At 47.9% G+C, this 14,735-nt stretch overlaps 1 protein-coding gene across 5 annotated transcripts in view; it reads right to left on the reverse strand.

Moving 5' to 3' along the window:
- Positions 1 to 14,735, reverse strand: part of TRMU (tRNA mitochondrial 2-thiouridylase) — a 26,213-nt gene that overhangs the window by 10,304 nt on the left and 1,174 nt on the right. For all 5 annotated transcript variants that reach the window (XR_001881232.1, XM_017850800.1, XM_017850799.1 and 2 more), the window contains exons 2-4: positions 12,885 to 13,050; positions 3,950 to 4,056; positions 821 to 943 (exon numbers count right to left, since the gene is read on the reverse strand). Coding sequence is in view for 4 of the 5 variants with exons in the window: in XM_017850800.1 (XP_017706289.1) it covers positions 821 to 943; positions 3,950 to 4,056; positions 12,885 to 13,050 (396 nt within the window). In the remaining variant the exon portion in view is untranslated. The remainder of the gene's footprint in view (positions 1 to 820; positions 944 to 3,949; positions 4,057 to 12,884; positions 13,051 to 14,735) is intronic.

Genomic DNA, 14,735 nt, shown 5'->3' on the forward strand with positions numbered 1-14,735 from the left:
GATCTCAGCTCACTGCAAGCTCCGCCTCCCGGGTTTACGCCATTCTCCTGCCTCAGCCTCCCGAGTAGCTGGGACTACAGGCGCCCGCCACCTCGCCCGGCTAGTTTTTTGTATTTTTAGTAGAGACGGGGTTTCACCGTGTTAGCCAGGATGGTCTCGATCTCCTGACCTCGTGATCCGCCCGTCTCGGCCTCCCAAAGTGCTGGGATTACAGGCTTGAGCCACCGCGCCCGGCGGGAATTCCTCTTTTCTACATACACATGTACACCAGGACAAACCAGCAGCTTCCCAGCTCACGGTCTGCTATTGACTTTTTTCTAGAAAGGTGAAACCTGGCTTCCTAACACACATATGGCTACAAAGCCTGACTGCTGAGCCTTTGTGATCCACAGCAGGTCCCGTGCTCACAGCACATTAAAAGTCTGCCTGAACCGCATGCCCTTGAGAACTTATTGCTAAGTACAGGGCCTTGGCTAGACTGACAGCACCCCAATGATCACTGTCAAATATTTACCCAAATATTTTTGGAACATTCAAATCACCAACGCACAGTGTCTAGAGCTGGGTTATCAATATCTGATGTCACTTTCCACCAGCTCTCGCCATAGCCAGCAGGGACATCTCTTACTACCCAATCACGGGCCCTGAGGGGAAGTGCTGTCTTGGTAACCGCACCTTTTCAAATGTGAATCCCATACAAGCTACTCTGGAGCACAGAGGGAGGGGTGGCCGTGATCCTCAGGCACAACCCACTGTCATTCCTCAAAAGATTTCACTCTATTCACAAGAATTCAGCTCTGATCTGGGCACTTTAACTTACCATTTCTAACTTCAAACCGATTTCGGAAAAGCCCTTCTGGCCTCTTAATGTGCTTCTGCTGAAAGACTTCTTCATCTTCCAGTGAAGTTCTTGCGTAGTGGCCTGTGGCAATGGCGTCTGCCCCTGTGAGGTTTTTAGAACACAAGGATCAGGTTTTAGACTCAAACTTGCAGGCCTTGATCAGCATAAACCAAGGCACAAAAGGAGAGTACAGACTCCACGTCTTTAGGCTGACGGGCTGCGCAATCCACCTTGCCCCCAAACATGAGATCCCAGGGAACACAGGCACACATCCAGTTCCATCAAACAAGCAGCCTTAGACTCTGGAGCTGACACAATCTTGCTACTTCAAGTGTTACTGCACTTTTAAGAGCCTTTCCAAAGTTAACTTCTAGCTTAAGGAAACAGTCTGAAATGCACAGAAAGATTTAAATACAAAATACTCGTTTCAGAGTTTGTTATAATACTAAGGGAGGCCAGGCGCAGTGGCTCATGCCTGTAATCCTAGCACTCTGGGAAGCCAAGGTGGGCAGATGATTGCTTGTGGTCAGGAGTTCAAGACCAGCCTGGGCAACATGGTGAAATCCCATCTTTGCAAAAAAATACAAAAATTAGCCGGGCGTGGTGGTGCACACCTGTAGTCCCAGCCTCTTGGGAGGCTGAGGTGGGAGGATTGCTTCAACCTGGGAGGTCGAGGCTGCAGGAAGCCGAGATTGCACCACAACACTCTAGTCTGGGCAACAGAGCAAGATGCTGTCTCAGAAAATAAATAAAATAAAATAAATAAATAAATAAGCACCAAAATGGACCAAAATGTTCACCACTGGGAGAATGTGAGGTAAATGACAATGCACTGCCGTAACAACGGGGGTCCTTACAGAGAATGTTTACTAACACAGGAAAACGCCTGGCACTGTTCAGCAGGGGGAGGACGTAACACCATGATTCCACTGTTTTTACTGTAGAGAAACAAGTGAAGAAAAATCTCAGGTCTATTCCTTTGATTCTGAGAGTGAAATTGTAGGTGTCATTTCTCCTCTTTTAAATTTTCTGTAATAACTATGTACTATTTTCATCAGAGTGAAGAGCCATATGCATACTGTTTCTTCTTTTCATATTACACAAAGCCAAAGAGCCTAACAAGGTACACACGAATCCAGAACCTTTTCATTGCGTAAAAATTCCAGATATTCGGGCCAGGCGCGGTGGCTCAGGCCTGTCATCCCAGCACTTTTAGGAGGCCGATGTGGGTGGATCACTTGAGATCAGGAGTTTGAGACCAGCCTGGCCAATATGATGAAACCCCATCTCTACAAAAAAAGTACAAAAATCAGCTAGACATGTTGGTGGGCACCTGTAATCCCAGTTACTTGGGAGCCTGAGGCAGGAGAATTGCTTGAACTCAGGAGGTGGAGGTTGCAGTGAGCTGAGATCGCACCACTGCACTCCAGCCTGGATGACAGAGTGAGACTCCATCTCAAAAAAAGAAAAAATTACAGATACTTAGTTTGGGAGAGACTTTTACGAAAGGTGCAGCAAAATGGATTCCATCCTTAACCAACCACACTAGCTCATTGTAAACAGAAGACACAGCAAGAATTAACTGCTGCATCTTAACGACCTGAAAAAGGCACTTTAGAAACACATGATCTCATCTTGACTGAGTTTCTCATAGAGAAAACAATCCACTTTAAATCTGTGTCCTTAAAGAACAGCACTTATACCAGAAAAAGTGCAGGATGCCCCTGAGAAGTGCGGTGAGTTCAGAAGTCCGGGTGTCATGTCCCGTCATCCTGTGTTGCATGGTTCATGCCTTTCATCCAGGTGTGGAAATACTCACTGCAGCAGTTCCTTCCACAGCGTGCCTGACAGCCAGTCACCTAGGGGCTCCCCAAAAAGCTTTTGTGACAGAGAGCTCAGTGCTTCCTTTCCTGAACAGCTGCCTGTGCCTCCACCCCAGGGAACTCTTTCTCCTGCCAGTCCTAACTCTGTCCTCTGGTCACACAAAGAATGTCATCCTAACTCACACACTTGACCACTGCCACTATGACCCAAAGTAATCTCAACAGTTCAGGGAGAATATATTTCCGGATACCCTGAAACTAAAAATCAATTCACATTCTATCTGTCTGTCACTCTTTTCCTGAATAACTGATAACGGTCTAACCGGGACAGACCACAGTGGACGCGTCACCCCTTCCCAGACATTCTCTGATCATCAGGGTGAGCTCAGTCTGTGCTGACTTTGACAAAAGACATCACACTACTGGCTCAGTCAGCCTGGGGGCACCCAAATCCCCCAGATTTTCTGCACATTCAATGGCAACCAAGCTAGGTCTTTCCAATCTTGTACTAGGAGAATTAGTGAACCTAGTTAGCAAACTGCATTTATCTATTAAGTTTCATGTTTTGGTGTTAGCCCAGTGTTGCAATTTAAGATTTTCTTTTGATGTTTTGTTTTGTAGGGCATTTGTTTATTCCTAACTCCACAAACTTTCAGCATCATCAACTCAGCTTTAGGTTGCTCATATACTGAGTCTGCAAGCCTCATCTACGTCATTGCTAAAAGCGCCGACGCTACTGGGCCCCTGGCTTACAATGGTGTCTCGTAGCCACACACAGCAGGGTGAGCTGCAGTGGGACACAGCAAACCAAGAAGCCCGAGCCAGAATGTCAGAAACTCGTTATGGTGACTCCAATGGCAGGGGACAGGAAAAAGAACCTAAAATTCATAAAGCATAACCACAGACATCAAGAGGTGGTCTACACAAGCAATTCAGTATCAGGAGGTTCCACAAGAAGAAACTGGCTAGGCACAGGGGCTCACGCCTGGAATCCCAGCACTTTGGGAGGCCAAGTCAGGAGGATTGCTTGAGGCCAGGAATCTGAGAACAGCCTGGGCAATACAGTTGCGACACCATCTCCACAAAAAATTAGCCACCATGGTGGCACGCCTGTGATGCAAGCAACTCAGGAGCCTGGGGTGGGAGAATCTCTTGAGCCCAGGAGGTCGAGGCTGCAGTGAGTCATGATCGCACCACTATAATCCAGCCTGGGTGACAGGGTGACAGAGTGAGACCCTGTCTCTTAAAAAAAAAAAAAAAGAAGTTTTAAACCCAAATTACTTACCAAGATTATCCACAGCATAATGAAAAAAGCAACTGAATTTGATGTGCTTGTTGCAAACTATGTCAGGATTGGGAGTCCTTCCTTTTTCATACTCATTCAAAAAATCACTAGAATAAAAGAAAATGACTTCAGTTCCAAGTGTGAAACATTCCTCAAAAAAAAAAGTCACTAAATTGCTTAATGTAGAATTTCTCCTTGTCATACCAAAACTATAATTTTCTGCAAAACAGGAGAGCTTCAGTATAAAGCCACTGTCTTCGAACATTTGTTTATAACCTGCTGCACGGGCCACCTGACAAGGTGTTATTCTCTGCCGGCTCAAGAGCCACCGTCTCCGTGCAGGCTCACAGCGCCTATGGGGTCAGGAGTGGGGACTGCCCCTGCCTCTGGGACTCCTCCAACACAGCAGGGTTTAGGTGAGGAAGAGAAGATGCCTGAGTGACAGTAGAAATGAAATCCTCTAGACTTTCGCTGCAGGGCTGTGGTGCTATGCTATGCATTGGCTTTCATCCACAGTTCCTGGCTTGCATCTCCCTTAGCCTGTTATTGTTTTGCTGTCATGCTAGGTGCGGTGGGCCTCAGGGACGGGCCTCAGACCTCACCCGTTAGTCCTTTGCTGTCATGCTGGGTGCGGTGGGCCTCAGGGACGGGCCTCAGACCTCACCCGTTAGTCCTTTGCTGTCATGCTGGGTGTGGTAGGCCTCAGGGACGGGCCTCACCGACAGGCCTCTGACCTACTGCCCTCCTTTCACTGCATCTTTCTTTTCTTTTTTTTTTTTTTTTTTTGACGGAGTCTTGCTCTGTCATTCAGGCTGAAGCGCAGTGGTGTGATCTCAGCTCACTGCAACCTTCGCCTCCTGGGTTCAAGCGATTCTCCCACCTCAGCCTCCAGAGTAGCTGGGATTACAGGCATGCAGCACCATGCCTGGCTAATTTTTGTATTTTTAGTAGAGACGGGGTTTCACCATGTTGGACAGTCTGGTCTCCAACTCCTGGCCTCAAGTGATCTGCCCTCCTCAGCCTCCCAAAATGCTGGAATTAGAGGCGTGAGCCACCGCGCCCGGCCCACTGCATCCTTTTCTTTTTTTGTAGAGATGAGGTCTTGCCATGGTGCCCAGGCTGATACTGAACTCCAAGCCTCAAGCAATTCTCCTGCCCCAGCCTCCTAAAGTGCTAGAATTACAAGCACCTACCTTTCTGACTGTGGGTCTTAACCCTCCCCAGAGACAGTCCCACTCTGTATCCCGGGAGAAGGAATGGCAATGTCATGAAGCCTCCATAAAAACCCAAGAGTACTGGGTTCAGAGAGCTTCTGCACAGCTGCACTTGCGGAGGCTCCTGGAGGGTGGACACCCTTTCCCCATACCTCACCCGGCCTGACTCTTCATCTGTATCCTTTGCAAATCCTTTGTAATAAACTGGTAAATGTGTTTTTCTGAGTTCTGTGAACCACTCCAGCAAATTATTAATAATCGAACCCAGAGAGGAAGTTATGCGAATCCCAACGGGAAGCCAGTGGGTCGTAAGTTCTAGAGGCCCACACTTTCCACTGCTGTAGAGGGGGAGTCCATCTTGGGGACTGAACCCTCAACCTTTGGCATCCAGCACTATCTCCAGGTAGATGAGATGGTATCGGAACTGAATCAGAGGACACCCAGCTGTGTCCACGGCTTGGTGTATGGAGACAACCCCGCACACCTTTGTCACAGAAGACTTCTTCTGTGAGGATGGCTGCCATGGTGAGAGCAGAGGAGAAACCCAGTCAGAGGTTTCCCCACACCAGGGCTCCATGAGCCATTCCGCAAACTCAGCCTGGGATGCTGAGCCACTGGGCAAATACACCAAAAATACTTTCCTCGCGTGACAAACACACTTCTGAGAACGAGCAACCTCTTGGGTGCTTAAAGTGGATCAGGCCATCCTAATTCAGTGAATTTCTGCTCTAACAGACTGACTGAACGTGGGAAAAAGATGCCATGATACCAGCAAGACTTACATAGTCTTCGAGGATTCACTTCAAGAGGGTTATGACGTCTATTTTGGGAATTTAAAAATGGGTGTATTTTTGGGATAAGTGATTTTTTTCATTTAACCTAAAACTCTCTATTAATCAACAAGGATTAAAAAAAACCAAAGTTGATCAAGAGGGTTGCGTTATGCAGACAGATCATGGATCTGCACAGGGCCAGAGGTTCCTTGGAGATTTCCCCTTCAGCAGGCACCAAACTGTTTTCCTACTTCTCGCTCCCCCTAGAAGTTTATAAAAGCTCATGTTGCTCCACGTTTGCAACAACACTTGATATTACTACACGCTTTCCATTTTGCTTTAATTATTAGAAAGTTGTCAGGAAGCTCATTAAACTATAAACTACTTAAGGCGCAATCTGTGTCTCTCTAGGTCCTAGACCCAACAAGCTTTCTATGTGACAGTCATCAGTAAATATTGAAGAGGTCAACATTTAAATCCGTTTCTGAAAAGACATACTGTTAACCCTTTCCTAAACAGCGGACGGGAAGCTGTGTCATTTGGCATTAGCAAAAACAATGGAGTAACCTGGCCTCTTCTCTCACTGGAAAGAAGAGAAGCCTTTCCTGCACTTTGGGAGGGAGACAGCAATTTAAAAGACTCAGCAGCTAAAACATATCTGGACTCTGATCCATGAAGGCCAGTGGGTCTTGAATGAAAGAATATGAAAGAAATTTCTGAGCTAGAGAGCCCTACTGGAGGAGTGAGTGTTCGGCAGGAAGACAGTGCCTCCACGGGCAGCCGGTACTGGGCGAGGACAGAGGGCAGGCTGGCTGGAGCCTGGGGCGAGCTTGGGGGCAGCCCCAGAGATGGGAAAAGAATCGCCTCCTCCTTTCAGTCTCTATCAAGCAGCGCCAGAAGGCGGCAGCAAGCACTGGCCTGGAAAGCTGGGTTTTAATCCCAGCACTGCTCCTAATTTGCCATAGTATTCAAGTCACTCTTCCTATCTGGCCTCAGCTGAGCTGAACTTCAAAAACCACATCCACTCGTACACTTTGAAAAAGCGGTGCTAGCAGGTGAAGTGTAAGCTCACTTGCATTCCCTGTTGTCACCTCAAACTCTACAGTACTCATGAGGAATCCCCTAAACCGGCTTTCCCCAGCCACCCAGCCTTGATCTGGAAACTACTGCTGACTCCTCTCGTCTCTGGTCTCCCACACACATCAGTCCCCAAGCCTCATCACACCTTTTCTCAAAGAAAGACCCTGACAGCGCCCCACCAGCAGCACAGCTGAAGTACTTATTAAAGCCGATTCCAGGGCCACACCCAGGCCTCGGTCCAGGTCTGTGTTTAACAAGCACCTCAGATCTACTGCCCGGTGGACTTGTCCTCTGGGTCCAACAAGCCAGCCCTCAACTTCCACTCCCACAATCCCTCCCCATGAAGTCCAAATCTGCAGCAACAGCACTTCCTGAGACTCTCTGCCTTTGGTCTTCTCCCATATTTATCCTATATTTGGCTGCCACACTCTTTTTTTTCTTATGTCCCCGAGAAAACTGCAGAAGTTTTTAATGCATTTATCATGCATTCTACAGATAACTTCCCCCAGGAAAATTCAGCCATCAGTTTTGTCCATGTTGTTAACATACACGGCACCCATATGTTATAGCATAGAGTCACAGACGGTTCATGTTCAAGCTCTTCCGTTGATTCTTTAGGTGACCATAGTCAATTTACTGAATCTAAATTTCTTTTTATTGTTATTTGAATAGTTTTGGGGGAACAAGTAGAGTTTGGTTACATGGATAAGTTCTTTAGTGGTGATTTCTGAGATTTTGGTGCATCCGTCACCCAGGCAGTGGACACCGTACCCAATGTGTAGTCTTTTATCCCTCACCCCCAGAGTCCATTATATCATTTTTATGCCTTTGCGTCCTCACAGCTTAGCTCCCGACTCATCTTTTTAATAATGAAAATAAAAACAGCAGGCTGGCGTGGTGGCTTACACCTGTAATCCCAGCCCTTTGGGAGGCTGAGACAAGTGGATCTTCTGAGGTCAGGAGTTTGAGACTAACCTGGCCAACAAGGGGAAACCCTGTCTCTACTAAAAATACAAAAATTATCTGGGCGTGGTGGTGCACGCCTATAATCCCAGCTACTTGGGAGGCTGAGGCANGACCTCACCCGTTAGTCCTTTGCTGTCATGCTGGGTGTGGTAGGCCTCAGGGACGGGCCTCACCGACAGGCCTCTGACCTACTGCCCTCCTTTCACTGCATCTTTCTTTTCTTTTTTTTTTTTTTTTTTGAGACGGAGTCTTGCTCTGTCATTCAGGCTGAAGCGCAGTGGTGTGATCTCAGCTCACTGCAACCTTCGCCTCCTGGGTTCAAGCGATTCTCCCACCTCAGCCTCCAGAGTAGCTGGGATTACAGGCATGCAGCACCATGCCTGGCTAATTTTGTATTTTAGTAGAGACGGGGTTTCACCATGTTGGACAGTCTGGTCTCCAACTCCTGGCCTCAAGTGATCTGCCCTCCTCAGCCTCCCAAAATGCTGGAATTAGAGGCGTGAGCCACCGCGCCCGGCCCACTGCATCCTTTTCTTTTTTTGTAGAGATGAGGTCTTGCCATGGTGCCCAGGCTGATACTGAACTCCAAGCCTCAAGCAATTCTCCTGCCCCAGCCTCCTAAAGTGCTAGAATTACAAGCACCTACCTTTCTGACTGTGGGTCTTAACCCTCCCCAGAGACAGTCCCACTCTGTATCCCGGGAGAAGGAATGGCAATGTCATGAAGCCTCCATAAAACCCAAGAGTACTGGGTTCAGAGAGCTTCTGCACAGCTGCACTTGCGGAGGCTCCTGGAGGGTGGACACCCTTTCCCCATACCTCACCCGGCCTGACTCTTCATCTGTATCCTTTGCAAATCCTTTGTAATAAACTGGTAAATGTGTTTTCTGAGTTCTGTGAACCACTCCAGCAAATTATTAATAATCGAACCCAGAGAGGAAGTTATGCGAATCCCAACGGGAAGCCAGTGGGTCGTAAGTTCTAGAGGCCCACACTTTCCACTGCTGTAGAGGGGAGTCCATCTTGGGGACTGAACCCTCAACCTTTGGCATCCAGCACTATCTCCAGGTAGATGAGATGGTATCGGAACTGAATCAGAGGACACCCAGCTGTGTCCACGGCTTGGTGTATGGAGACAACCCCGCACACCTTTGTCACAGAAGACTTCTTCTGTGAGGATGGCTGCCATGGTGAGAGCAGAGGAGAAACCCAGTCAGAGGTTTCCCCACACCAGGGCTCCATGAGCCATTCCGCAAACTCAGCCTGGGATGCTGAGCCACTGGGCAAATACACCAAAATACTTTCCTCGCGTGACAAACACACTTCTGAGAACGAGCAACCTCTTGGGTGCTTAAAGTGGATCAGGCCATCCTAATTCAGTGAATTTCTGCTCTAACAGACTGACTGAACGTGGGAAAAGATGCCATGATACCAGCAAGACTTACATAGTCTTCGAGGATTCACTTCAAGAGGGTTATGACGTCTATTTTGGGAATTTAAAATGGGTGTATTTTGGGATAAGTGATTTTTTTCATTTAACCTAAAACTCTCTATTAATCAACAAGGATTAAAAAAAACCAAAGTTGATCAAGAGGGTTGCGTTATGCAGACAGATCATGGATCTGCACAGGGCCAGAGGTTCCTTGGAGATTTCCCCTTCAGCAGGCACCAAACTGTTTTCCTACTTCTCGCTCCCCTAGAAGTTTATAAAAGCTCATGTTGCTCCACGTTTGCAACAACACTTGATATTACTACACGCTTTCCATTTTGCTTTAATTATTAGAAAGTTGTCAGGAAGCTCATTAAACTATAAACTACTTAAGGCGCAATCTGTGTCTCTCTAGGTCCTAGACCCAACAAGCTTTCTATGTGACAGTCATCAGTAAATATTGAAGAGGTCAACATTTAAATCCGTTTCTGAAAAGACATACTGTTAACCCTTTCCTAAACAGCGGACGGGAAGCTGTGTCATTTGGCATTAGCAAAACAATGGAGTAACCTGGCCTCTTCTCTCACTGGAAAGAAGAGAAGCCTTTCCTGCACTTTGGGAGGGAGACAGCAATTTAAAAGACTCAGCAGCTAAAACATATCTGGACTCTGATCCATGAAGGCCAGTGGGTCTTGAATGAAAGAATATGAAAGAAATTTCTGAGCTAGAGAGCCCTACTGGAGGAGTGAGTGTTCGGCAGGAAGACAGTGCCTCCACGGGCAGCCGGTACTGGGCGAGGACAGAGGGCAGGCTGGCTGGAGCCTGGGGCGAGCTTGGGGCAGCCCCAGAGATGGGAAAAGAATCGCCTCCTCCTTTCAGTCTCTATCAAGCAGCGCCAGAAGGCGGCAGCAAGCACTGGCCTGGAAAGCTGGGTTTTAATCCCAGCACTGCTCCTAATTTGCCATAGTATTCAAGTCACTCTTCCTATCTGGCCTCAGCTGAGCTGAACTTCAAAACCACATCCACTCGTACACTTTGAAAAGCGGTGCTAGCAGGTGAAGTGTAAGCTCACTTGCATTCCCTGTTGTCACCTCAAACTCTACAGTACTCATGAGGAATCCCCTAAACCGGCTTTCCCCAGCCACCCAGCCTTGATCTGGAAACTACTGCTGACTCCTCTCGTCTCTGGTCTCCCACACACATCAGTCCCCAAGCCTCATCACACCTTTTCTCAAAGAAAGACCCTGACAGCGCCCCACCAGCAGCACAGCTGAAGTACTTATTAAAGCCGATTCCAGGGCCACACCCAGGCCTCGGTCCAGGTCTGTGTTTAACAAGCACCTCAGATCTACTGCCCGGTGGACTTGTCCTCTGGGTCCAACAAGCCAGCCCTCAACTTCCACTCCCACAATCCCTCCCCATGAAGTCCAAATCTGCAGCAACAGCACTTCCTGAGACTCTCTGCCTTTGGTCTTCTCCCATATTTATCCTATATTTGGCTGCCACACTCTTTTTTTTCTTATGTCCCCGAGAAAACTGCAGAAGTTTTAATGCATTTATCATGCATTCTACAGATAACTTCCCCAGGAAAATTCAGCCATCAGTTTTGTCCATGTTGTTAACATACACGGCACCCATATGTTATAGCATAGAGTCACAGACGGTTCATGTTCAAGCTCTTCCGTTGATTCTTTAGGTGACCATAGTCAATTTACTGAATCTAAATTTCTTTTATTGTTATTTGAATAGTTTTGGGGAACAAGTAGAGTTTGGTTACATGGATAAGTTCTTTAGTGGTGATTTCTGAGATTTTGGTGCATCCGTCACCCAGGCAGTGGACACCGTACCCAATGTGTAGTCTTTTATCCCTCACCCCAGAGTCCATTATATCATTTTATGCCTTTGCGTCCTCACAGCTTAGCTCCCGACTCATCTTTTAATAATGAAAATAAAACAGCAGGCTGGCGTGGTGGCTTACACCTGTAATCCCAGCCCTTTGGGAGGCTGAGACAAGTGGATCTTCTGAGGTCAGGAGTTTGAGACTAACCTGGCCAACAAGGGGAAACCCTGTCTCTACTAAAAATACAAAAATTATCTGGGCGTGGTGGTGCACGCCTATAATCCCAGCTACTTGGGAGGCTGAGGCATGAGAATTGCTTGAACCTGGGAGGCAGAGGTTGCAGTGAGCCAAGATCGCACCACTGCACTCTAGCCTGGGTGACAGAGCAAAACTTCATCTCAAAAAAAAAAAAAAAGAAAAGAAAAACAGCTATGTTTATTGACTGCTTACTAATATACCAGGCATACGTACTATAACCTAATCTCAATTCTTACATAACCCTGTGAGGCATCAGTGTTATCCTCATTTTAAAGGTGAGAAAATTGAGGCTTAGAAAAGTCAAGAATCTCTTCTGGGTCTTTGTTAGCAGGAGAGAAAAAGAATTTTTTTCAACTAAAAAAACAAAGTCAAGTAAATTGCCCAAGGTCATATAATAAACTACAGTCAGGACTCAACCCAAGGCTTTTCTGCCCCTAAAGGCCACTGAGGCAGGGGCAGCCTGTCCTGCGCACATGGCCTGCTATGTCAGACGCCTTTGACAACTGCCCGACATTTATCGCAGTCAGGGCTCACCAGAGGACAAGTCCTCCACTCCTTCCACCGCAGGAACAAAAGTCCAGCCAAACTTTACAACGGTCCTGAAATACACAACCGGCATTTCTTCTCCTCTTCATGCTGCTCTCACTACCCCATTTGGAGTGTCTTCTCTACTCCTTTGTTTCCAACCCCTCCACTGCCATGAAGCCTTCTTGATTACTGCACTCTGCAAATTTCTCCCTCCTCTGGGTTCAGTGATTGACAGCATCACTGGTACTTCCTGCGTGCCACGCATCACTATCACCTCTTGTGAAGATAATGTCCTCCCAACTAGACCGCAAACTCCTACAGAACCAGGTCACAGTGCAGACATCTTAATGTTCCTAGATGTGGCACACACCTAGCACACGGCACTTAATTATTGGGATTGTATTCGGTTTTATAAAAGTTTTTGTTTGTTTTTTGTTTTCACAGGCACAGGCCATGTATCACCTAACTCTTTCTCAGAACCCCCTTAATCGCTGACCCACATAGCACGCAGGCATTGGTGCTCAGCTTCCAGGGGAGCCCTCAGCCTTAGCTCCCCTACCCTACCCTAACTGGGCAACAGAAACAGCTCAAGGCCCAAGAAAGCATTAAAGAGACTTCAGGCAAGTGGCAAAATGACAGGAGTGAGACAGCTGGGTGTGCTGTGGGGTCCAGGCCTCGCCGCTAACACAGAGCCCCTAGAGTGGCTGAGGCCTCCTGCAGTCTTCAGCACCACCATGGAGGGAGAGCGCTGGGCTGCACAGGCGTCTGGCTGGCTGACTACCGCGACCCTTCCATTGCAAGCATCCACAGTGTGAGGAAGCCTTCTTTGTGCTGTGACCTGTACTCACCTGAACACGTCGTTCCAATACTCCTTTATGTAGGACACTTGATGGAAAGGGATGTCTAAGATCTGGCAAACTCTGTAAGCATCTTCACAGTCTTTGTCGGCAGTACACACTCCATGTTCATCCAGTGAGTCCCAGTTCTTCATAAACACCCCTGTCACCTGGTAACCTGGGGGCAGGAAGAAGGTCAATTAAAGAGACTACATTCATCAACCTTTGGTAAAACAGCAGTGATTTCTGAGCTCTGAGAAGTTCCCCCTACGCTGTGCTCCTGTGCCTTTGTGCCTGGCAGTCCCTGCTTTGCCATGCGGCTTCAGGGATCCGGTTTCCGTCTTGGTGCTTGCGTCCCCAAGATGAGCGAGGTGGTATTTTCTCATCTTTGTGTCCCCATCGATGTATCACCACAATGCCTAACAGGAGGGGCTTAGCCAGTGTGTGTGGAATACACGAAGGAATAGTCAAAACTCAACAGAATTTTTCAAAGCACCATTCGGTTATCAGAAAAGGAAACTCTTTTCAAAAGTTATTTCTAGTTACCATCTAAGACTTAGATTCTAAGTCATCAGATATAATTAAAATTTTCCATATTTTGTAAGAGCTGTACCACCTAGTTTATGACCTATTTTCTACCTTTTCAATTGTAACAAAATATTCACCCAAATATTGGAAAGGCTAACTTTAGCCTTACACCACCTTAGCAGACTACACAGGTGCCGACCCTGTATGAGAAAGCTGGTTCTCTTCGGCAGGCTGAATGTAATGAAAGGGCAAATGACTGCTGAAAGAGGCTTTATACAGTACCCAAAACAACAGAAACTTGATGACAAAGCTTTGCCAAAACTGCAGCATCACACGCAAAAGACCACCCCCATCCCAGATCAACCGGACCAATGTTGTCTACCTAACAGTCCAAAGCCCCTGGTATAGCATCTTCCATAATCAGGGCTAAACGTGCTCCAGGCTCCTCTCCTTCCATCTCCATGTGGCCAGAACCAGCCAACACTTGCAGGCCTCTGTGATTCTGCTTGCACTGCTGACTCTGCCGGGAGGGCCGCCTCCACCTCCAAGTCTCTGCTTAGTGACATCCTATTCCTTCGACTTAGCTGAACACCTCCACCTCTAGGATGCTTTCCTCCACTCTCCCTTCCTCACAACTAGTTCTGCTTGTGGTCTGCCTACCCTTCTCTTTGGCACTTACTGTACCTACGATAATAACCATGGTTATTAACAACATAAACTAATAGCCACTTCTGTCTTCTGAGTACCTCGTATGTGCTGGGCATGTACTCATCAATATGTATTGTGTCATCTAATCCCTCCAGTCACCCCGTGAGGCGGGTGTTAGCCGAATTTTACAGGGGACGGCTTAATTCACTTGCCCAAGGTCAGGAACCAAAGATGGCGCAAAGCAGATCCACAAACGTCACTAAGTGAATGAGGCCTCCCGCGGGGAGCCACACAGGTGAAGTTAAATAAGCGCTCATTTCAGAGCTGGGCCCGAGTAATCCTAAGCACCTGTGGGGCTCCGGTTAGATGCCGGAAGAAATGGAAATACTTCTGGAGAAAACTTTGTCCTCCAGCGAGCGGAGAACACAGGAGACACTGAACAAGCAGACCCGCCGCGGCAGTTGTCCGTCTGCTGACTGGGCAGGACAAGGACCTCCCACCCGGCGGCCACAGCGTGTGCAGAGGTCAGGCCTCCGGCCCGGCGATCCCAGCTCCCCTAACCAGTCTCCCCGGCCTCACAGGTGAATGTAGACGCCGCAGACCCGTGAGAAGCCCTCCCCTCCCCTGCCCACTCCACCCCGGCCCGCTGGCTTCTCACTGGGGTGGGCGCGGGTGGGGGTGGGCGCG

The sequence above is a fragment of the Rhinopithecus bieti genome, unplaced genomic scaffold (assembly GCF_001698545.2).
Source record: "Rhinopithecus bieti isolate Rb0 unplaced genomic scaffold, ASM169854v2 scaffold_32081, whole genome shotgun sequence".
Lineage (NCBI taxonomy): Eukaryota > Metazoa > Chordata > Mammalia > Primates > Cercopithecidae > Rhinopithecus > Rhinopithecus bieti.